The sequence below is a fragment of the Anneissia japonica genome, unplaced genomic scaffold (genome assembly GCF_011630105.1).
Source record: "Anneissia japonica isolate Jap-2015-1 unplaced genomic scaffold, ASM1163010v1 scaffold1889_len2455224_cov183, whole genome shotgun sequence".
Lineage (NCBI taxonomy): Eukaryota > Metazoa > Echinodermata > Crinoidea > Comatulida > Comatulidae > Anneissia > Anneissia japonica.
This window is the reverse complement of record NW_022752980.1, coordinates 1,055,223-1,080,717: the sequence shown is the minus strand read 5'-3', so window position 1 is coordinate 1,080,717 and position 25,495 is coordinate 1,055,223. Positions and strand designations below refer to the sequence as shown.

Below are 25,495 nucleotides of genomic sequence, written 5' to 3'. Positions count from 1 at the left end.
AAAAAAAGAAAAAAAAAAGAAAAAAAGAGAGAAAAAGAAAAAAAAGATAGCCCAGAATGCCTCAAATGTTATGTTCGGGCGTCTAGAACACAAAAATTTCGCGGGGGCATGCCCCAGACCCCCTACGACAGTGTTGTCTTAATCGGCCCAACTTTCGGCCTCCGCTTCCGGCCCCCCTTTTTGGACATTTCTGGATCCGCCCCTGATTATTATATACAGACTACACAGATTCCAGGCATTTGATTGGCTAAGAGCCGGGCAACAGTTTCAGCCAAGCCTGGCTAACCCGGAATAGATTTTTTGTTTTGCCCTCTCGCAATTCACTCGTACGTCACAATGTAGAAAATTAATGATAAGCCTTTTGTTGAAGGTGCGCTTCTAATTATTTAATCAAATTTGATGACCTGGAAGTGGCTGACAATTGCTCTGCTGCAGACTGCGTACAAGTAGGCTAGGAATAACAATGAAAGAGTGTTCTAGATTTAAACTGGTAAATAAACATGAGAAGAGTTAGTGAGTTCAGCAGCCAGTGATAATAAGAAAAGATAATAAGAAGTATTTGAAAAGTATCTTGAAGCCACATATTGAGATTTACCTAGTTATCAAATGCAGGCGTCGATGAAGTGCTAGCGAAGTGCTACTAACTAGGCCTAGCCTAGGCTTCTTCACAACTCAAGGACGGGGAATCTATGTAGTGGTATATAAAACAAATATTTACTGGGATTTTAATCAGGTCATAGTTCAAATTACAGCCCTTGGTTATCTGGAAGCTATACTACAGTATGTCCCTCGACTTTGTCTCGGGACATAGTACAGCCTTGAGATCACCTCGGCTATAATTTCACGCCCCTCATCCCAGTAAATATTTGTATACTATATTAATAAAGTCATCTAATTATAGCAAAGATGATTATAGATGTTATTAATTATTATTATACTATTATTTTTAACACTATTATTCATTAATAAATGATAATAGTAATGATTCTATTATTATCTTAATTGTTATTCTTATTATTATTATTATTATTATTATTATTATTATTATTATTATTATTATTATTATTATATTCTTAGATTTTTTAAGCATGGGCATCAATCAATGGGGACTGGGGAACATGTTCCTCCCCCCACTTTTTAAAGTAGGAGGAACATCATATTAATTGTCCCCTCTCTTTTCACCAATCTTCTATAGTTAAAATCCCACTTTTCAAAGTGAGTGGAAAGTATTCCACTCTCAATAGTGTAGTCGCAATACAACTTGCACAAAAGTGAATTCAAAAAGAGGAAAAAAAGGAAAAACCTCTTGATTGATTCTAAAAGTACAGTGTACATGCAAAAAGACTAAATTAGAGTGACTATTTCAAGTTATCTTATTTGTTTTTTTATGGTTTGAATACGTCACAAGCTAATCAGTAGATAATAAATCATTATTTTTATGAATGTTAGCTTGCATGAAATATGTAAGCGGGAATGATTATGAATACCAGGATAAATTGAAAAACTTTTTATGAGTATTTCAGTGCAGATTTAAGGGGGCCCAGTTGGCCTACCCTCCCTAATTTTTTCAAAGTGGAGAAAAAAGAAAATTATATTCAAAGTTAGGACTGAGAGGTGCCATAATCAAAAATTTTCTTACCTCAGCCCCAATCAAGATGGAGTTAACATGGACTACACTATCTGTAAAAGTCCCTCCCTTGGGCCCCCTCTATTTCAAATTCCTGAATCTACCACTGTATTTTGAAAATGTAGTGTGGAATAAATGTTAATTACATTCCTTAAAAATCAATTAGATACCATTTATACATTAAGGCTATACATGCCAGAGCTTTCAGGGGTTTCACCCCCTAAACCCCAACCGGGCAGGGCCGCCAAGAGCTGTAACGGGGCAAGGGTTGGTGCGGACCCCCAGCTATGAGCGCAAAGCGCAAGGAGGTTTGGGGGGGGGGCTTGTCAATCTGGAGGGCCCATTATTTGAGGACCCATGCCATTATTGAGGGCCCATAATAGTAATTGTTATTTTGGGGAAAAAAAATTGAAAAGAAAATGCTACCTGCAAATTTTTATGGGTCCCTGGTAAGCTTGGGCCCTGGGGATCTTACCCCCTGCCCCTCTCAGTGGCACTGCCACCGGGGATCCTAGGCAGTCCCCTAGCCCCAGCCAACACTTGGACTTAAGGCCCAAGACTTCTATATTTTGCAATTTGTACCCCCCCCCCCACTTTTAACCACATTTTCACACATGGTTTCTTGTTCTACCTAGATTTACCATGTCTTTCTTATACTACCATGTATTATTTATAAATTTTAATGAATTTGTATGTAAATACCATTAACTACAGAGTGAATCATATGTAAATAGATATTATAAGTAGATGTACAGCTCTGTAGAATAATGATTAATAGTAACAGGCAGGATGGTTATAGTCTATAAATTTATTGAGACAAGCTTTAATGCAGTGTACATCTTCAGGTAAAAGCTTTCGTGCACACACTGCACTTCTTCAGGTGAACGATCCAAGTGAAGAAGTGCACTATGTGCACACAGCTTGTGTCGTAATTTACACACTAAAGTAAATGCTGCCTGGTTCCATTAATCCTAATCCAATGAGGGTAGTGTATGAGCAATAGGGTTTGCGATATAAGTAATGGTTGGGGAATTACATGGTCTGTACGTGCTATAACTATTGGAAGATCTTTAATAAAAGCCAAACAAATATCTAAAATGTTCTGATACTATGGAACATAAATTTTCGGTAACCACCTTACGCGTCTCTATTCCACCATATTTTTTAGAGATTCAATTATTAAGGAGCTGAATTTATATATTTTTGACACAGTTTTTGATTCATACTTGATAATTTCATAAAATTAATAATTTATTTTCACAAACCTATTGCGGCCACTCTGCACATCAGCTTCCTTAAGAAAGAACTGCGTTCCAAGATCTTTCCATGCCGCTGCTTTGATATCATGAACTGTCAGAGACTTTAATAAAAGAAATTGAAAATAGACATATAAAAATATTAAGAAAAATATACAAAAACGATTTTATATTTACATATCCTTTAACATCATGTGAATGTTATATTTATAAACTAGTAAGCAGGAATGTTTATATTGTTAAACGTATAAAGAGATTTAAAAAAAAAAAAGAATATGATGAGAAAACAGGAAACTATAAAATATGAACATTAATGTGTTTTTGAGCCCCGGAAAAAAGAGTTTAGCAAAATAAATGTAGTCTTGGAATGCTTCCATCATTGCAAGGCCTGTGAAAATAAAGTACCAGAAAAAATGAGCATTATAAATTGAAGGGCCCTACAACAAAGGTATGCTTTGATTAATGAGAAAATTGAAACATATTATGCAGAACTATAAGACTACATCACTTTCAGCATATGAGATCAAATCTAATTATTATTATTATTAGTCCTTTTTATTAATGGTACTTTAGGTAAAATAATTCAATTTTTTTCTATGTATAATCACATTTAATTATTATGTATTTAAACATAGCATAAATTTATTTAAATATTGTAAAAAATCCAAAAATATTTCTTTTTGTTACTTATAATTGTTAGATTCATATTTATTTCATGGACCATTTGATAGAACATAATTTTTATGAAAATCTTATTCATGTAAAATATGTTTATAAATAAATAAAATAAGAGAGAGAATAAAATGCCAAAGACCAACCCCACAAGTGAGGAAAGAAAAGTCAAATAATTGAATGGGGAATTGATTGATTGCTTGACCGATTGATCAATGGAATGATTGATTGATGGAAAAATGATTACTTGACATATTGATTAATTCATTTTTATTAATTGATTAATTTAATTGTTTGGCTAATTGATCTAATACTTGGATAGGCAGAATGAATCGGTATACAGGAAATTTTTGGAATTGGCATGTTAAAACAGCCCGATCTCAACAGGAAAAATCTGGTCAAGAGGGTGAACAGGTCATAGGGAAGTGATGTCAGGAAAAATTATTATTAGATGGGAAAGATATCCAGAGGCATGCTGGCTTGGCCAGGGTCTACATATTGTTTGGATGGTGAAGGTAGAAAGGAAGTAGTTGCATGAATAGAACATGCGCAATGCATAGAATACTAAACTGGGTATTTCTGGAAAAGGCAAAGAATAGTACAACAACCTTCGGCTGCAGACGAGATGGTACTAACATGGAAAGAATAATACATATGGGTTCACAGAATGATCTATGCAATCATTTTCAATATCATTTCAATTATAATTCTCTATAAATATAAAAATGTTTATTTACAGTAAATTTAAGCATGGATGGATTCACAGCTGTGTTTATGAGTAAGGCAAGGACCAAGAGATTCAACGCAAAAACGCCAAATTCTTTTTCTAATTTCAAATCTTTAATGCCTTGATTATGATTACAAATATATAGTAGAACATCACAAATAAAGTCTTCCAGAACAAAGGAACAACCAAATTGTTTTTAGGAGCACACCTCTCCTTGCCTCAACTAGGGCCATTGGTAGCACCTAGACCTGAACTATAGTTTTCAAAATCAGATTGTAAATGCTCACATTGCTTAGGTATAAGTCAATAAAATATCCCTAATTTTAGTTTTATAGAAAATTGGAACAGCTCTTCAGAAACATACAAAACATCATAATTACTAGAATCCTAGATTTTCAGGGCTTAGCAATGAGACCATTTTAACAATGAGGCACTATTTGCTTTTATGCTATTTTACACCCTGTATTGAAAAAGTAAGGTATATAACTTTGGTAGAGCCTTATTTATACATATTTAATGTTTGTTTTAACAGTTTGAAGTGCATACACAGATTGCAAGTAAAATCATGTATGCACTGATCATTCTCAGTTTTGCAAACAATAATGCAGATAGCCATAGTAGGCCCATGTACAAGGAAACTAAAATGAGGATGAGAAAGTAGAAAAAGAATTAAAAAAAACCATAGTATAAATAATAAAGGAAACAGAAGGTGTGACTGGGAATGAACAAGGTAAATATTCCCAGGAAGTCTACTACTAAAGTATGATGGTTTCTTATAAAACTTAACAAGCTTACCTTTACACCAGCGAGGACTATGTTCTTGGCTGTAAAACAGAATTGCATTTTCACAAAGTTTGATTTACATCTAAAAATTTTTAATTTCACTGGCGTTCTATTTAATCACATTTTAACTAAAATTAATGACCGTGAACCCTAGCAAAATTTATAGAAGAAATAACTTCTAATAAAAAATCGAACACAACAATTCAGTTCTTTCTGAAATACTGTAACCAAATTAACTGCCAGTTAATTGAGGAAGCTAAAGACGCATTCAGACTGGACTTACAAAAAAAAAAAAAATTTACTGAGACGGTGGGTAAAATTCCCATGGGTTAATGTTTTGAGTCGGTTGTTTTACTGCAAGAAATGGTAAGACTAATGCGTATTCGCATAGGATTTTTGCAGCTTCATAAAACTAACCTGGTCAGTTTTACTGGGCACAATCCACTCGATAAACTAACCACTAGTCTTAGTAAGTTTTCGTGAGAGGTAAGTTTCCTGAGTTGTTTGCAGTGGACTATTTTAATAAAACTAACCAGCTTCTCAGTTATACCCCTTTTACACTGCAGGTAAAACTCCGGACATAACCCAGGATTTTCCAATACCCAAGCTAGAAACTCCCGAGTTGTGGCTTGTGTAAACGTCAAAAAGTAGAACTCGGATTGCCAAACATTCCAGGATCAATGTGCAGGACAAATTCAGCATTGGACAACCCAGATGCACACCGGAATCGTCAGTGTAAACAACACCAAATTCGATTACGGATTAATAAGCCTTACCTAGCATCTACCACGACTGTGGTCAGGTAGGCCTAAACTTGGCTGGCAACAAACCAGGCAAACACACTTTTTAAATTAAACCTCCTGTGCTTCCGTATAAACTTGACAACAAAATTCCTGATTTAATTTGGATAAAAAAAAAAATCTGCCAATATATTGCTTAAATATTGACAATAATTTGGTTCCATCACTACACAAGCAACTCGAGCGAAATGATGATCATCACTGCAACACAAATTGAAGGCGGTATTTGAAACTGCGTTCGTTGCCAGTGTAAAATGGGTGCAATATTCGGGATAACCCAGACTTTTTCGGTCAATGTAAATAGGAATTGCACCCGGGATCACTACGGATTGAACACGGATTTATTCTGATCTTGGCAGTGTAAAAGGGGTATTACTTAATGTCCAGTGCAATTGCGGCCTAAGCAAAGAATACATGGACCTGAAATTATTTTTGCATCTTTTATTTAATGAGGAAAGTATTTCTCATCATTTATTGTCAACTGAAAGCTAACAACTTATTTAATATACAAAGTAAGCACTTTGTAAAATTCCAATACCATATATATTCAATGTAATATCAAGTATAATGCATCTGTATTAATATAACCTCACCTATTTCTATGCCAAGACCACCTAAGCCACTCAAGAAAACATTGGAATGAGCCATTTTTTTCATGGCTTTATCTCCCAGCATATAACGCTGCCGACTGAGAACAAAAAATGAAAATTTATTTAATGGTGATCACGACAATAACATTAAACAAATATAATTATATAAAAAGAACATAAACATTCTAGAGAACTTAAAATTTCCAAAAACATACTTTAAAAATTAAAAAATTGATTGGCATGTGGTGAGTAAAGCTGTTTTAATGGCACTTCTCTCTAATGGGGTCAATATCCTGATTTAGCAACTACATTCCCGTTTTTGTTTCCTTCTAAAAAATCAGAAAAATCTCACTTTGTTCAGTCTGTTGATTTAGATAATATTGCTGTACTGTCAACAGGAAAGCCAACCTTTAGGTAAAAGCCTACTCCATTGTTATTCTGATGCAATCAGGATCTTCCTTCAAGACTATCCTAGCTGCATTTCTGGTCTGTGGCTTAGCTAGCAATTTTCAATGTGTGAGCCACACTATTTTTTTTATCTCAAAACTTAAGTGTTTATGGGATTGGGCTATTATATAATGTTACTATTTACAGTAATATTTTTTTTATATAATGAATAAGTAAATGGAGTAGCATACTTTGTGGCTGTTTGCAAACATTGTTATGTACAATTCCTTACACAATGTCCAACATGTGTAGACTTAAAACAATATAAAAAGGAGAAGATGTACATACCTGTACAGAGAGTCATCGATTTCATCAGCTGATGATGCCATTTTGATTTATTCTTCAACACAACCTGATAACAATGATTTATAATAAATTAATTGAAATATAAATTCATATAATTTAACAACAACAAAAAGTAACAAACAAGAAAGAAATGTATACCTAACATCTTTGGATTAAATTATGTGGTATAGTGAACTTTTTATTCAATAACAACTGGAGACCATTTTTTTAAATACATACTGTATTATATAACATTAGTTGTTACAGACTTAAAATATTTTAATACTAAAAACATTCTTTCCAAAAAAAATAGAGAACAAAGTGTGCTATAACTGAAACATCTTAGTGATGCATACTAAATATGATATTCTGTTATAATGACGTCACACAATGTCATGTGCCCTAACCTTCAACATTAAACAGTAAATCTTATATCAACAAAGTGACGTCATCATTTCAAGCCTCAGCCTTAATGATCTGTTTTACAAATAGATCGTAAATCTAATGCACTGCTTCTCTAAGTTTGCTTATGTGCTTAGTTTCTTTTAAATTTTCTTGCGTACTGCTCAGTTAATTTAGTCATATAATTGGTTGCTAGAGTGCGGAAGCCATCCCGGTTTCCGAGATCCCTTTGCGACTTGCAAGGGAGTTGGGACCCACGGAACAGTGATATTTATGTATACCGTAAACACCTTGAATAGAAGCTCCATGGAAAAGAAGCCCATCTCGAAAGGAAGTACTCCTATTCAGTCAGCAAAAGTAATCTTGAAAACAAGCCCATCTCAAAAAGAAGCCCATGGGCTTCTAATCAAGATAATGTGGGCTTCTTTGGAGTTAAGTACTTACATTCAGACTTATGTTACCTTTGATTATTATGATAGAGTGTCAGTATCAATATTATTTTATTGTACTAGCATAGTAAAACCAATAAAAATTCTGTATTCTGTATTCTGGTTAAAAAAAAAAAAAACAGACTTTCGAATTCCAAAGTAGCAATTCCAAAATTTAGTCTGCAAAAGCAATCTTGAAAAAAAACAAAGCCCATCTCAATTAGGATAGGAATAGATGCATGCCAACAGGAGCAAAACAATGCTAATACACTTTTGATGCAATTAATTATTTTTGATCGATTGAAGCAAACCTATGTGGGTGGTCAGCACAGAACACCACAACTGATTAATGTTGATAGCAATACTGAGCATGATAAATATTGTACATGTACTGTACTGAGTTTGCTTTATTATCAGTTCCATAAAAAAATATCTACAAATACGGTTCTTACAAAAAGCATTCCCCCTATTGGAAAATTAGCCACTTGTCAGACAAACTAGTGAGATTTATGTTAAATTCTGAAACACTGTAACGTTATTACACACACGTTTAAAAAATAAATTATTTCAGTAGTAGTGGGTGCACAACTGTATTATTAATGCCTACTTTTTTTTTTTTATTAATGCCTACCTAATTTGCAGGGGCGACTTCATCAGGGATTAGTTTGTAAGGGGAACTTTTGAGAGGGGTGCCTTTGTAAAAAATGACTTTGGTAGGGGATGACTTTGGTAGGGGATGCCTTGACTGGCTTCCAATCAAATGTATCTACTGATCACAAAAACTTAATATGTGCCAGTATTTGCAACTGAATAGTACGAATAAATTAGTTGTAAGGGGAAATTTTGCAAGTAGTGCCTTTGTAAAGGATGACTTTAGTAGGGGATGTCATGACTGGCTTCCATTCGAACGTATTTACTGACCATAAAGGTTTTAATATATGCCAGTATTTACAACTGAGTGGTACGAATAAATTAATTGTAAAGGGGAGATTTTGCAAGTGGTACCTTTGTAAAGGATGACTTTGGTAGAGGATGCCATGACTGGCTTCCATTCAAATGTATTTTTATGAAAAAACTTTTAATATGTCCCAGTATCTACAACTGAATGGTATAAATGAATTATAGCTAAAACAATATTATCTTATACATTTGTAGTAACAATAAGGAACTTTCGATTGCACGTCATCACATACTGTAGAGGGAAGTGTCAGTTTCTCATCTCAATTCTAGGAGAATGCAGTATGGCCTGAAAATACAGTATGTTGTGAAGAGAAAAGAGTCACAGATGAGTAGATCCATTCTAGACTCACATTGTCTCACAAATCAAGACTGACTTATTTTAAAATCAAGAATCTCATCTAAATCTACAAAATAATCACCTCTTTCAATCCCATCTAAGCAAAATCTATACTATACTATGGATCCAGAATAAACCAAACAGCAAAGTTTATATTAAGGGTCTTTGTTCTTTTTTTTTCTGTATGTGTGTAATATTTGAACCCTAATCTTAATCATTTTGGTAATCAAAGTCATACATTTTTAAATCAATTTTTCTATGCTCTGTTCCAGTGACTACAATTTCATTAACCATGAAAAGCAGTCAATCCGCACATTGTACTTCACAATGTTATAAAGGTACCAAACATGTAAATTTTTAAATATCAACACTGGTGATAGGTCATGGTGTGTCCCTCCTGCCCAGTAAACATCACTTCCCTGTAACCACTGAGAGGTCAGGGAGGGATTTGCACTAACAGAGGATCCACCACCTCAGCCCCATGAAATCTTTAGATGGCTAGAAATGGCACAGTCGGACTTTTTTCTCCATCATTTTATTCAGTTTTAAATATATAGGAGGGGTAGGGAGGCCAGGCCATGCCAGCTGTTCCCCCACCCCCTTGATTCTACAACTGCCACCATCACCTTAATGTTTGGGCTAAACCATCTTCTTGGGCTTAGTTTCATTAATCAGCAACAAAAAGCCTGCAGTACTTCCTGGTGGTAACAGTTTGCACAAAGTGGTTATTCTTCTGACATGCTGTAGTTCCAAATGGTAGCAAACACTAACATTTACAGTATGGCTGTCTGGCCTTACCGAGTGATGCCTTACTTTAGTGACAACAGGAAGTAAAGAGTTTAATACTCATAAGCACTCCCACCTCTCTTGACAGTTATGTAAATGTCATACTTATTTTTGAAAGTATCAAAAGATGTACTGTCTACAAATGTCATACTTACATTTGAAAGTATCAAAAAATGTACTGTCTACGACCCTGCTTCTCAAACTTCTTCAGGTGGCAACCCACTTTTAGACCCCATATTCTTTGCAAACCCAAGGAAACACAAGGCTATTTTTATAATGTTTGTGTTGAGTACTTAGGTTATTGAAGCTCAATAAAATCAAAATGCAATTGTTTCCTGACACATTGCCTTGGTTTTTTTTTGCAAAATCTAGAATAATTTGATAGCCATAGAATTTGCCTCTTATTTATCAGGAACAGATATTTGCAGTCTGTCATATTTCTTCGAACACAAAGTGGCTGTGATAAATCATTTTAATTTTTATTTACTCAGCACAGTGCAGCAGGCATTTGTTGGCGTCGATTGTGTGCGGAATGTTCCATTTCATAGTATGAAGAATATTTACTCGTTATTATGAAATGATTAATGTAAACAATAAATTAATGATGAATTTTCTACTTAATGCACAGTCGACTTGGGCTATCTTGACTGCACAAATATATAATGATTGAAAAATGTAGCTTGTACATGCCCAACCTTGGAAAAAAGGTTCAAACATAACTTAAAAAGAAAAGAATTAACTTATCATTTTAAACACGAAGAAACATTATTTATTAACAGGTACATGTTAATGTGAGATCCTGTTGTTTTTAATGATCTTATCAATCATCCAAAACAAAATGGGGAGACCAAGGCCAACCACAGTGAACTGTATCACTGTAGCAGTGCTGGTACAAAAAATACAAAAATTGAAAAATTACAAAAACAAAGAATCAAAATGACAGTTATATGTAAAATTATTTGACAAAATGTTTTGAAATGAGTTTTTCTAAAGTCTGTCTTATTTTGTCAGAAATGGTCTCACGACCCTCAGAAATGTGGAGACTCAAATTTGAGTCAAAAAAGGTCCTGAGAATCACATTTGCTTATAAATATAATTATATTATAATTAATAAATTCTGATTAACGTAAACATTTACTAGGCCTAAATCCTCACTCACACGCCCAGAAAATACCCAGGCCTAGGCCTATATGGGCCAAGTAGAGGGCAGGCCTAGCCTACGCTTAGCCTAGGCTCTTGATCGTTGAATTATTGAAACCACCACAACAGAGCCCTAAGCCCACCTCAGCTCAGCCTGATGATGATGATACTGAGATAGGCCTAGGCCTCTTTCTAGCCTAGGCTAGCTAGCATAAAAAAAAATCATAATTCTACAATTTTCCAGATTTTGCATTTTAATTAAATCAAAATAACTGATTACCTTTAATTCTTATTAACTGGGTAATTGACAAAATAAAATTATTAGCTCACGCAACCAACTATGCCGGTTGTAATGCTCAACGTAGCGAGAAAGATCGAAAGTTCATAAGGCCTAGCTAGCCCTACATAGATTTCTTCTTCGCCGGGAATTCCCTTTACTGATTAATTCTAATACATGGATTCTGATTGGCTGTTACACGCTAAAGCCTTTCTTTAGCTACATTCTAATCCAATCAAAAGAGCTTTTAAAGGCACAAAAAGTGCCCTGGATTTTAATTAGGAAAATCATTGAAAGAAACGTTTCTACACAAAGAATTGTAAGTTTTAATTAATAAGAGTTAAATTATTAAGGTAAACATATTTTTAATTATATTTTAATATTTTTATAGACTATATTTTATTATCACAAATTTATTTACCTTAATATAAAATGTATATTATTGTGAAGTGATAATGAACAGGAAGCGAATTGAGCAGACGACGAACTTGTGTGGACACTCCCACTTTGATTCATTGAAAGGCGTGTAACTTGCAGATACAGACAGTCGTGTTTATAGTCTACGTGTAGAAACATGGCTTGCTCCTCGCAGGACGCAAACATTGGAACCGTTTGTGGAGGATTTCCACCAGAATTCAAGTATTATGCTGTCATTGTACTCGGTCAACCTCTATCGGACGAATACATCGCTCCATCTATACAAGAAGTCGCAAAAGGTAAATTTTCATTAATTTTGTGCCTCAGCTCAACATAGTTCGTTCATGAAGTTATCAATTTACCATTTCAGATCGGTTGCCATGTTAAGTATGGTATTGGAATTTAGTCCATGCATACAGACTGTAAAATAAGTAATAATAATAATAATATTCTTATCTCAAATATTAAGCACACGGAATTTGCAGTATAAATTAGTAGACATAGAAACATTAATGCGGCTTAAGTCTTTATACTTAATATCATGGCATAACTCTTGAATGAAATCTGAGATGACCCATCCATTCAGACTGAGGCCTGTGCTCAGTCCAAGATTAAAATCGCGCTCAGACAAACCCTCTTAATTAATAAGGCCAAATTCTTACAACGTTATGAAATATTATAAGTTTGTAAATAAAAAATCTAATTCATGTCTGATTTTTAGAATACATCTGTTTTAATATTCCAATTTGCCTGTATCTCATCACATGGTGTTAATGAGATGAATTTTTAATAAGCTCCATACATGAGCATAATCAACATGCTTGTTTCTGGAGTTGGTCAGATCTTATGAACGTTCATTAAATATTATAAATCAAAAATGATCATTATTGCAAATAAAAATCAAATCTGATCGATACAAATTTTCCTAACCATGTAAACATTTAAATGTTAATTTATTTTAATGTTTAACCATATTCTGGGGGAAATCTTTTTAAATCAACGATAAAATTTACATAAGCAAGTTATGTTGGATAATAATATATAGAAATTTTATGTGTATTATTGGACACTATAAGTCTATTCTCCTTTGTTACAAAATTTTTTTTTTCTGGAAAATTGAAACCACACCCAAACAGATTAACATATGTATACGGGTCTTCAATTTATTTCTTATCCAATTAATTAATATTTTTATCCTATATGACTTGTAAATCAATCATATGCAAAATTATGTTGCATATTTGAAAAGTATGTAATTTCAGTTGTATATTGGTACAGTGAATTATTAATTTATGTAATTATAAATGATAGTTTTTTGCATTTTTAGAATGAGACAAAATATTAATAAATTATAAATTGGCTATGACATTTGAAATTTAAAAGAACATTTTTTAGGAAATTTTATTTTGAAATTTCTTTAGAGGTTGGTAGAGAAAAGGATTTTTTTTATTTAACAAAATCAATATTATCAGGTTTATCCGAATCCCATGCTGAATGGTTTGCGTTGCAATTTTTTATACACGCAATAGGATCTCAATCAAGGAATAAGAGCGCCCTCAATTTTTTTTACCTCACAGACAAATCTTTTTTAATAAGTTTATCAATAATTTATTTTTTCTATTTCTTTCAATTTTGATAAATGAGGTTTCAAGGCAAAAATGGGGCATTATTGAAATGCAAATTAAATTTTTTTTTCTTAAATTTCTGATTTTTATGAATGTGTGCACTTAAGGCAAAATAATATTTTTTAGTATTTTTTTGAAGGTAAAATAAATGTGACACCTAATACCATTTTATACCTCACTGCTAATACCAATGTTTATAAATTCATTATTCTGTTTTCATGAATTTTTCTCAAGAAAATGAACTGATGTATTTAAATGCTACATGATATGCAAATGAATGCAAATTTTATGAATATATAAAAGACTAATTCAGTGTGAAAATTCAAGGTAATGCTATAGTGTCTGATTGTATTGTTATGATTAACATTAAATGTAAAGGCCATCTCTCTGGTTTCTGTTGGGTCTTTGTATATGTTAAGTTAGCTGTAAAAAACACCACTTTACAGATTACACTGTAATACACTGATTAAACCACAAAATTCAGTTGTTAAGTAGATTGACAAATGAGTACGAGGTCTGCAATGGTGTCTGTGTTGGAACACCAACACCGGATATTGTGCTAGAGTACAAAGCATATTAAGAGGCAGGTGTGACCTCAAACACAAACAAACAAAAGAACTAACCATCCCTTTAATTCTTCCATAATATATATCTTTCAATATGAAATATAAAGTAGAATATTTATATGCAATCCCAACTGCTTATCATAATTAGTTTTCATAATTTCATTATTCTCGACAAACATGTTTTCTTATTATACTCTATAAAACTCATCAAGGACAAAAAGAACCACAAGTGACACAGATATAGTTGACTCCTACTTTGCATTTGATTTCAAAGAACATGATTAGATAAGTTCTACAAAACCAAATCATATCAAGGATTTTTATATCTTTTTCACCATGACGAAGATATATCCCTAATGAATATTAATTGCAGATCATTTGAACCAGCTGAGAATTTATAATGTTGCACAGTTTCAAGTGAATTTGCAATTTTTCTGTGATATTATTTGAAAAACACTTGAAAAATGTAATGCTTCACTGCAAATTGACGCAAAAAATTTACAAATCTTGTTTTCCCTAGCAATGAATTTGATTTCATGCATTCGAGAACAGACAAGTTTATTTTATCATCCGACTGCCATTTGCATTTAGATTGCTAAAGATTTTTGTAATACACATCAAAGTCCTTTACAATATTTGTCAAATGTTTAATTTCATGTTTCTGAATAATTCTACGTGAATGCCCTGTAAACTAGTGTTCTTTAAGTGCTTTCAAATTCGGATAACATTTTTTTTACATACTGTAGTCTGAAGTTAGTCAAGGTACACTGTCTTGAGCTACAGTAACAAACTTGTATAAATAGAATGCAATATTTGAATTGCTTTATATGAAAGCGTTTGGTGCTCCTAACCTTGAGGTCAGGGTTACAACCCCAAACTGTGCATTTCACTTGTGTCCTTGAGCAAGGCGCTTTATCTGCTTTGCTCCTCTTCCACCCAGGGGTATAAATGTTTATCTGTCTCTTATACACATCTAGATGTGTATAAGAGACAGTATATATATATAATTATTATTATTAAGTAAGTTATGAACTAAAGCTGCTTTCACTTCGCATCCTAACTAAATTTTGGACCACATTTCTGAATACCTAAATGCTAGCGTCCCTATTCTTACACACTGATTCAATTTTCTGATTTCTTTGGTAGACTTTTTGATCCGAAAATTTGGATTATTTATGAATGCACCTTTAATCAACTGAAGGTTAAACAACATGTTTTTCTCATCAATTATCTGTTCATTTTCTTTTCATATGGCCATTAAAGTTGGTTGTTGGTTATTCTAAATAAAAAGAAATCTGAAAACAGAACTTTTACAATTTATGTCTATCTGAGCCTTTCAATTAAACAATTCAATGTTGTAAGTAAATATTTAAAGGTTTGCCATATTCTATTACCGACAACATCTTTTTAATATAAAAAATCGCATTTTTGAAAATGCACCTTAACAAAATTCTTCTCATCTCATTTCCGTTGTCACCTTTCTCCAAATATTTTAGGTATTAGTACAGAGTTGTGTTCATTTAGCATCATTTAACATCTCACAGATGGTGTTTCCTTAGTTGCAAATGAATCAGAATTTATTCTAAAATGACGTATGAATTGAAAAGTGAGACTATAATGATGCCCAAGCTAAACTACAGTAGTGTTATTACCGATGAAAAAAATCACTGCTTTTTATGTAAACGATGAATCATTGAGGCAGCGTGTTCGAGACTCTTCCATGGCTCGGTGTTGCAGTTCTACAGTTGTTCTTGTTTGCCTTGAATAATTCTCCTGTTCTCTCTGTGGGCTTTTCTTATACTTTTAGAATAGCTGTAATATAGAAATGAAAATTAAACTGTTTTATTTAAAGTGAAATAAACATTGGGCTGGCTTTTAATTGTTTTGAAGAAGTCTTTCCATATTTTACATACTGATAACTCTGGATATTTATTTCTATGTAAAGCCCATTGAGGCTTTTAGCAAAATGCGCTCTATCAAGGTCAAACTATTATAATTAATATTATTATAGCTCATCTTTATGTGTGACCCATATCAAAATTCTATTTGATTTTTTTGTTTTACATCTGAGTTTGATTTCTGACTATACTGTAATTGCTAAGGATACTGTATATCCCACTATAAAGTGCTAAACCTACTGTTACTAGTATTGTAATTGGCTTCTATATGATACTCAAGAGGCCACTATAAATTTTTTTTCAAGGTTAAAATTTACAACTATAGTAAATGTATTTGAACATATTTCCTTTTAAACATACAGTAAGAATAATGAGAGAAATAAAGAGAGGAATACAGAAATAGACAAAGAGCAAAGAGGGATGGAGGCAGAGAGAAAGAAATTGATTTCACAGGGTGCCAATAAATACACGAGTAGATTTGTGCTAGTAGTCTACACTTGAATATTTTCCACAAATCTATGTACGTGTTTGAATTGAAGGCATTTTACTTATGCCATGACTAGCCAATGTCGTCGTTTAAGTTATCGGTTGCAGTTTCCCTGCCATTGATAGAATCCCTGCTGTTAGTTGAAAGCCTTGGGATCAGTTTACAATTGTAGGATTTGTCATGAAATTGCTTCATCTTCTATTAATAATTTGCTCCTGCTGCAACAAAGCTCAATATTTCTGATCATGATAAATTGTCAAATAATTTATAATAAAATCATATTAAAATCTCAATTTTGTTACCAATTCATTATAAAAAAATACTTATATCATCATTTTTTTCTGCTTCATTATCTCTTTTTCAGAAATTCAATTTACAATATTTCAATGCATACTTTAAGAAGTCTTTGTAGAAATCCCATCCCTCCCCCTCTCCCCTTTCCCTTAAGGTATTCCAAGGATAATATTTTATGAGCAAAGCAAGTCAGACTGGGGTTTTGTTCAGGGCAGCGGTAAAATCCTGGAAGGGGTTCAATCCTGGAAGGGGTTCATATAAAATGTAATGCTGTTCGAAAATCTAATGTTTCAGAGGATTACTATCAGTGACGTAGTAATAAATCTAGAAGGCTCTAAAATAGAGTAATTATTGCATCCAACACGTCAGCACGCCTGAAAAGGTCATCACTAAATAACATCATTGAATGTTTATATTGCAATATTTTTACCTTTCCAACTTCCTTTATTTAAGTATCTATAACATTTCATCATGATTCTTCCTCGTTCTGATTGATAAGGATCAAATATTAATATCTGGCATTATTTTGTCTATTTTTAGTATTAACTTGAATCAAGAATATAGCTTTTACAATGTTTGCATGCTAGCCAAAGTACAGTATGTGATATTAATATCACATAAATTAGTTTATTGTAAAGGAGTAATTCTGCACTAAATGAGTCTTCAACATATATAATTACCAATTTTAGAATTGTTTGGGGCTGATATGGTTGACAATATTTCTGTTGGTTAGAAAAGTTCATTGTGTACCATAATACGTGTTAATACTGTATATAATTGTTAAATTGTAATTTAGTGTGGTAATGATTCACAGAAAGGTTCCACATGTTCAACGTGTACAGTATGTAGTCAGTTGAATGAATCATTTGAGTTTAGGTAATTAACAGTAACACCTCCAACTTCCCCTGAAAGTAGATCAATTATTGCACTTGTCCCTGAGTATCACCCTCGTACTTAATGATTTTCAAACGAAGTATGGTTTTCCTATTAATAATTTAATTGTTAATTCTGTTTAGGTAATTAGAGTCTCTCTTTGTTTTCTTGACTCCACTATGTACAGTATGTGGTTGGTTTTACAAAGGGCGTGTTTCTACTGATAAACACAAACTAATCAATTTTTTTAAACCATTTTTTTTTTAATGAGTGCCAGTAGACAGCCTGCCCACGTTGCAACCGCACATTTTTTATTTTACGCAAATCGGTTTTCGTGACGGAAATTACGTCACCATTCTGTTTATACAACACGTTTCCAAACTATATATGGTAGTATCTCTCTCATTCCTGTTATGATGACGAGGAGTAAGATGCAGCGGGAAGGCAATGTTTCGGCTGTGCTTATCAGCACAACGAACGAGCCACCAAACGAGGACAATGGTAGGCCCAAAAGAGCAGAGAGGCCTAGGCTCAATATCCCCCCACAAAATAATTACAAAACGATTTCATTGCTCCATATGTTTGTTGACATTTTAGCTTGTAAGAGGACATGAACAAGAGGTCTAATAATTTTGAAAGTTCACGCCTGATACAATCTAGCTTTGCAGTGGTTTGACCTGGAGGTCACATTTCACCTGATAATTGCTTTTTTTTGTTGCAGCTAAAACATGCCCAGCTAAAACGTGCCCAGCCAAAATCGATTATTTGCCATTCAAACAAGCTATCTATTGCATGTATTTAATCAATTTTTTTAATCGCTTTTTTCAAACTGGTCCCGTTTTTTCTGCGAGATAAAAAGCGATTTTTTCAAAAGCAATTTTTAATCAATTTTTTCTTTCCAGTAAAAACAGGTCCAAAGAGAGAATATAGCACTAGGTCTGATACAATAATAGAGAATTTAAAATTTTCTTTAACTGTATATTTGGTACCGGTATTCAATAGGAGATACTACTGTAACTCTTCCTTTTAGCTCTCAAGCAACTTGGACATATGAATGTATCTCAATTCATTTTTTTTTTTATTTTACAATTTTTTCATATCATTTTATAGCAAAATTACAAGACCTTATACCATGTTTTTAGCATAATTATGAAAAGAATTTCTGAACAAAGAACAAAAGTTCCTCTGTAAAAAATCTACTTTTCATTATTGTCTATTTCATTGTTTAGTTGAGGGTATAAATAATAGGCCTACACATTTTTTTCATAAAGTTGACATGTTCAAAGAAAGAAAATACACAAAATTTTATTATCAGAAAATCATTGCCCAGTGAATTTATACATACATACATTAAGATCTTAGTGGTATTACTTAAATACTATAGATCTAAAAATATCTTAATTTGTAATTTAGCCTGAAATAAATTTGTGATTGCATTCAGAATTTCATGAGTTTCTATGCTGATTGTATGACCCTAGTAGGCCTTATTCTAGTTGACCATTGTTGAATAATAAAACTTAATTTTGCATGGCATATAACAAGCTGAACAGTCATGGTCACAGCGCTTCTTAAATTTAATATTGAGGGAGTTTGATTGGGTATTTTACTTAGCTCGCTTCTTCAGTACTAATAGGTTCTTGTAGAGATTTTTTTTTAAAATATTTAATAGATGGAATTCAAATTATATTTAAAATATAATTAACATAATTTAATTTAAAAATTGACTGAATTTAAATTAGTCAGTGAAAGACAATGCAAATGATGGAACTTCAGTATAATAATCACTCATTATGAGATCCAATCAATGATTATGTAATATACTTCATAAGAATGATTATATGAAAATAGGATTAATGTAAATTTATATTCAAATTGTGTAGTTAATTGGGTCAAAATGTCATTGTTTTGGTGACCAATGGAAATGAGGCTTAAAGAAATCAAAAAGCTTTGTCAATGATGGTTCGAAAATTTATTACAATCTCCTTTTTTGTTGATTGTTGAAAGAATAATTTTCAAAATGACATCATCTAAACTGATACCATAGTGTATGTATTAGAATAAATGATGCCTATGGCTATGATCAGAAATGATAGTTTTGAAATTACTTTTTGCTATAGACTATAAATATTGAATAAAAATAATTTATTTGGATGAATGCAGTAAAGCAATACCACAATTATGAATATTAATAATGATTATATGTACTGTAATAACATGTATAGGCCTATTTAGTTTATAATATTTGATTTATTTTAAATAATTAATACATATATATAAAATAATTATTTAAATTTAATAATTAATAATCTTTTTTATCATAATAGAATGATAACAGGAAATGTAGCATTTGAAACTGAAAACTGTATTCACATTCAAATGATTTATATTAATGTCAATTTTTTAAAATTATTTTATATATATAAAGAATTTTGGTTTAGGTCCTTTTTTCCTTTACTAAGTTTTTTTTTTTATAATACTGGTACTCTTGTCTGCCTATGTCCCTTTCTCCTATTTCTAAATGTTTAGAAAGTGTAAAACAATGACTTGACATTGAATTTTTCAATTTAAATTCAGCCAAACACATGTGACAAAAACAGATGCATTTTGCCATCTTAATCGCTGGCACGTAATGTACAGTAATAAAAGTAGTTGTTTGTAGGTCTCTTGGTCAAAGGGTCAGTCATCTTTGGCATAAATGTACATAGAGCTGATGCATCGCTACCCCTCAGCCAACAGCTCAGGAAATCCACTACAAATTGTATTAAGTCCAAGGAAGCACAGCGAACTATTTCCCAGAAGAGAACCGTTTGACAAACAAGTCAATAGTACTGTTTTTCCTTTATTATTCCATATTTTTTTTAATGTGACTAAGAAAATTTAATTTACACTTTTTCAATCATAAATTGACTAAGTAGTCTAAGGTACACATTTTCTTTCTGCACGTATGGTGTAATCATGTTCACTAAACCAAAATTTTCTTTATTGTGATAATATTTTTTAAATAGTATATATTGATAAATTTATTATATTAAAATATAACAATAAAATTCATTATTACTAATGGAATATCATATTCTTCATTATTAAATCTATTTTGTCACTTTAATTAAATACCTTATTAAAAGAAAGTTGAGATGGTCTCTTAGGAAGCATTTCTTACTTTCTGAACTCTGGACATTTTCAAAAAACAGAACTTGGTTTACACCCAACAATAATTGAACTTTTGTATAAGAGATTAATAATTTAAGTAGTGGACATTAGAGTGGGTATTATAGTGTTGGCATAGAGGAAAAGATGACGAAAAGGATGTCCTTACATATTTCCCATGAGACCTAGGACAGATGGTTCTCGTCAATTAGACCACTCTGAACTTAAAAATTCTCCAAAAATAGGATAAACTTATTAACGATATAACTATTACCTTTTATAATTCAAATGATGTTGACGTTTTTGGTGGTAGTCAAAAAGAATCCTTGTAGAGAAAAAAGTGTTTTGTGGTTTTGAAATACTGTGAGACATTTATGAAAATAGTATTTTTTCTTGAATTATGAATATCATGATCTTTTACAGAATTGAACTCTTTACATTTTGAATTATAATCTAGGTGCTCACTCTTATCAAATTATACTATATGAGTACCATCCCAAATGTAAATATAGTTTATTTGAAAAAATGCCAATCATTTTGATTGTAAAAGATAATTCAACAATGATTTAATTTGATGCATCTCTAAACACAAGTTATTATCTTGTAGTTATACCTCTTCAAATTAGTCATCATAATAAGAAGGCCTATTCCGTTGACATGTGTTAGTTCATTTATCATGTACTCTCTGCATTTGATTGCAACTATCAATTAGCATTCAATAATTCATAATTGGTATTGCAACAGTAATGTTCCTATGGTAGTTTGGTAGGTTAAAAGTGTAGCAGCTTTGACGATCTCTCTCTCCGGCACAGTTTGTAAATATACAGCACTTTAGCCAGTTTCTTCATCATCTTTTTGGATGTGCTTATGCCCTTTGACCAGACCAGTCAAGGGTCTCACATTGGCTTGCTTGAAATTTCTTCTGGATTGCTTGAGATCGGGCATTTTTTGAAAATGATGCTTGAGCTCAAAAACCTTAAGGAAAATACAGTCAAGCATCAATATAACATACAAAATTTTGATTTGTAGTGGACATAAGACCGCTTTTTTGGCGGAGTTGCATCGCTATCCTCACCATCTTCGCTGTCAGACATCTTGCTTTGCGGCATTATGTAAGCTCATCACTGATTGGCTCAATCAGACATAACTTACTCTACTCACTGAGAGGCGGTGTCGAACACTGTGACGATCGCTACAGGATTTCTAGCGCCGATAGTCTTGTTTGTTCATGTTGTATGCTTGTTTTATGAAAATAGCACATTAAAAAAATATAATTTAAAGAAATTATGGAATTCGTGAGAATATATAGGCCCATCGTGAGGGCGTGAGTTAAATGCGTGGGACTCTCGGGTGAGACGCGCAAGGTCTGTTTACCATTATGCTTTCCATGATCTTTATCTATTAATTCCTTTACCCCAATGCCATTTTAAGGAGCAAAGATATTAATTGGTATAAAATGGTATATAACCACCTACATCAAACTTAACGTTGGTTTAGCATAATAAAATTATAAGCTGACAAATGAATGTTAAAAATTGCCATTGATTTATAATGTTGATCTTGATAATAATTTCCTCTGGACTATTTTCGCATGATCTCTTTCCTCTGTAAACTGTCCCAAATCTGTCAAGTATACTGCCAATTAACTAGGAAAATGATATGGATGAAGAAAGAAAAATTTTCAGGATGTAATCTATAAACAGTATATCAAGGTTATCATGTATATCATGAACTTCCCACAGTCTGTCAGTGAGTATCAATCAGTCTACTCTACAGCTATGGATGTGAAGTTTTGTTTGCATTATTCAATTATAAAAGATTTATGGATCAAATTTCAAGGTACTTTCATCAATAAACACAGATCATTCAGAAATTGATAAGACTACAGTAATGTTCAATTTAAGTCAATGAATCAAATGTGAAAATGAAATATAAAGTAGATATTAAATATACCGTATTCTATTTGGTAGCTTCAGATGTGAAAGTCAATTTTCTGCTTTGTTATCAAAATGTAACCTCAGTATTGTACATATGAGAAATAATATAAAAATTATATTTCAACTTTATTGTCTCCCATACTGTATGTGCTCTTCCGCAAGTACCCTGGGCCCCAATGATTAACATACTTTGATGGTAGCGCAGTGTTTGAGTTTTTACAGACATACAAAGACATAGGATTGTGTGTGATCAGACGTCTAAAAGCTTCCACTAATGCCTAACACAAAAACATGATTCAAGATTGAAGATTCAATTCAAATTTCTAGCAAAACAAATAGAAATCTTGAATTATACAATTCCATATAAAATGATAAAAGACACTTAAAAAAATCAATAGTATTAACATTTGGCTTTACAATGTTCATGTTCAATTTTTCACAATTTTTTCAACAATTTGGAGTGAAAGGCACTTTTTACTGCTTTATGGTTTCAATTTGAGTTGCAATACAGGAGGAACATGGTACTCAATAAACACAGATAAAATAGTGAGGGCCTGCCATTCCTTGTATGATCCGCAGGCTGTTTAAAATTACACGATAGTAATGGATGTTGACATGTACTGTCATGTGATCGGGTGGTGTATGACAACTATAAGCAATCTGTCAAATAAGTATCCATATTTCCCATTTTGTCTTCATAAATCTAAGTTGCGCAAGATCAGATACCGTAGTATGTCACTAACTACCTTTCAATGAATATGCCTACTGGGTATGGATAGATCTCATTAGTTTATCAAATGTGCTGTTATAGTTTTTTAAAGTAGATATTAATTAATTGGGAGCTACTGTACATCAACCCAGACATGCCATAACCTTTGACCTCATGTTTTGAACGAATTGTAAATGCTTTATAGCCAGTCAAGGGTGGTGATCACAGGATGTTTAAAATACATTTCAGAGAAGTAGATGGAATGAATATAATGTTCACAATCTGTCCCATATGACCGATAAATCAGCTTCAAATATCATAACATTTGCTATCATGAAATTTAACTGTATTAAACTTTTCAAAAACCCTAAACTCTGCCCTAAATTTGATTTTATACATATTTTTCAGAATATGACCTAGCATTACAACACATTTAATGCTAACATATTGTATCTAAGATGTTCTTCACTAACAATGTTTAATTGTGTACCTCAAAAATGAGCCATGTCTCTTCTTTGTCACGAACACAATGAAACCATCAGCCTTATTTAATGCATTTCATCAAGAAACAAGACACGTACAATACTGTACCATGTATACTGTAGATAAAGCACTAAGAAATAATAAGCCAAAGATCAAAAGCAGTCAAGACCATTTACATCCGTAGGTGGATTTGATTTACCTTACTAATATCACAATTATAGCTACTATTTTTCTTATGCGTTCATATGTTCTATTTTCCCAAATTCAGTTCTTAACTGGCAACATATCCATCGGCAAGTGTTTAAAAAGTACTGTACTGTATATAGTAAAATAACAATTTAACAGAATTTGTGTTTATTTCCTTAGACTTCATATGTGACTGATTCTTGTGTGCCTCAATTGCATAGGTTTGAATCTCCTTTTTCTTAAAACAAGAGACATCTCATTAATGACTATTGCGAGAAAAATTTACAAATTACCCTTGCACTTTGAAACAATATATAACCCTTTTTGTCTGTCCTTTACATTTTTTTCAGTTGGTCTAACAAATAGAGGCAAAAAGCTTATTTTTGCTGGCATGCCTCATATAATATTTTTTCACGTCCTTTTTGTCCATCAATTGATGATGAAAAAAAATAATATTATATTGCCTAGTATTTGCAAGTTATTACAATCAGTAAAATATTACAAACCAAAAAGTGGGGGTACAGTATGGTTCTTTGTCTTGGCTATAGAATGAAGCACACATGCTGCATTGTTGAACTAATAAACATGACACTAAAAAAACTCAATATTTGAATTGCATACTCTACTTTATATACTGAAATTAATTTAGTAATACTGTATTGCATTTCATTAAAACAAAAAGAATGAAAAGATATTTCTTTTGCTAATTTGTTAATGTGTTCCGTTGACTGTTTATTTACAGTACCTTTACACACCAATGGAAAGCAAATTTCAAACCTGTATTTATACGTTTGGACCAATAAATATAATCTTATCTTACCTTATCTTATCTAAATGCATTTTCTTTTCTTATCTTACAAATACATTACTATTCCTATTTCTGTTTTCTATTTTTATAGTAAAATTAGTGCAAAAGTCATTAGAAGTTGATAACTTATTATGTCCTTTGATTTTACCAACAATTGATTGATTTTTTTTATAAAATTTCAACATAAAGTAATTATAAGCAGAAACATATACGACAAAAAGTAAATTGCCAAGGGTTGCCCATTTTCAAATGATCTTCTTTGACAATCCAGTTTGTTTGTAATATTCCTTTATCTACCTCACCTACTTAAGGCCAAGTAAAAAAAAAAACATGTTTCACGTCCGGCTTTTTTTTTAAATTGAGGAAGCGGCCTTTTTTATTTTTTATTTTTCAAAATGGCCGCCATTCTACAGACTTGTTGACATTTCCCGTCTAGTTTTGTTCAACATATAAAATTTAGGAATCATTGTTACTGTATACAATCTGAATGTTCCCGATGTTACGTCTCAGACGTCTTCACATGAAACTATTCCATACAATCTGACATA

The 25,495-nt window shown here is 32.3% G+C and overlaps 2 protein-coding genes across 2 annotated transcripts in view; one reads left to right on the top strand and one right to left on the bottom strand.

Moving 5' to 3' along the window:
* Positions 1-11,656, bottom strand: part of LOC117122510 (ubiquitin-like modifier-activating enzyme 6) — a 67,418-nt gene extending 55,762 nt beyond the window's left edge. Inside the window, exons 1-5 of the mRNA XM_033268098.1 lie at positions 11,521-11,656; positions 7,191-7,254; positions 6,459-6,553; positions 5,078-5,106; positions 2,893-2,987 (exon numbers count right to left, since the gene is read on the bottom strand). Of these exons, the coding sequence (XP_033123989.1) occupies positions 2,893-2,987; positions 5,078-5,106; positions 6,459-6,553; positions 7,191-7,231 (260 nt within the window). The 5' untranslated portion in view covers positions 7,232-7,254; positions 11,521-11,656. The remainder of the gene's footprint in view (positions 1-2,892; positions 2,988-5,077; positions 5,107-6,458; positions 6,554-7,190; positions 7,255-11,520) is intronic.
* A 435-nt stretch (positions 11,657-12,091) lies between these two features.
* The window catches only part of LOC117122509 (microtubule-associated protein 1B-like), a 56,786-nt gene continuing 43,382 nt past the window's right edge, over positions 12,092-25,495 (top strand). Inside the window, exon 1 of the mRNA XM_033268097.1 lies at positions 12,092-12,233. Within this exon, the coding sequence (XP_033123988.1) occupies positions 12,092-12,233 (142 nt within the window). The remainder of the gene's footprint in view (positions 12,234-25,495) is intronic.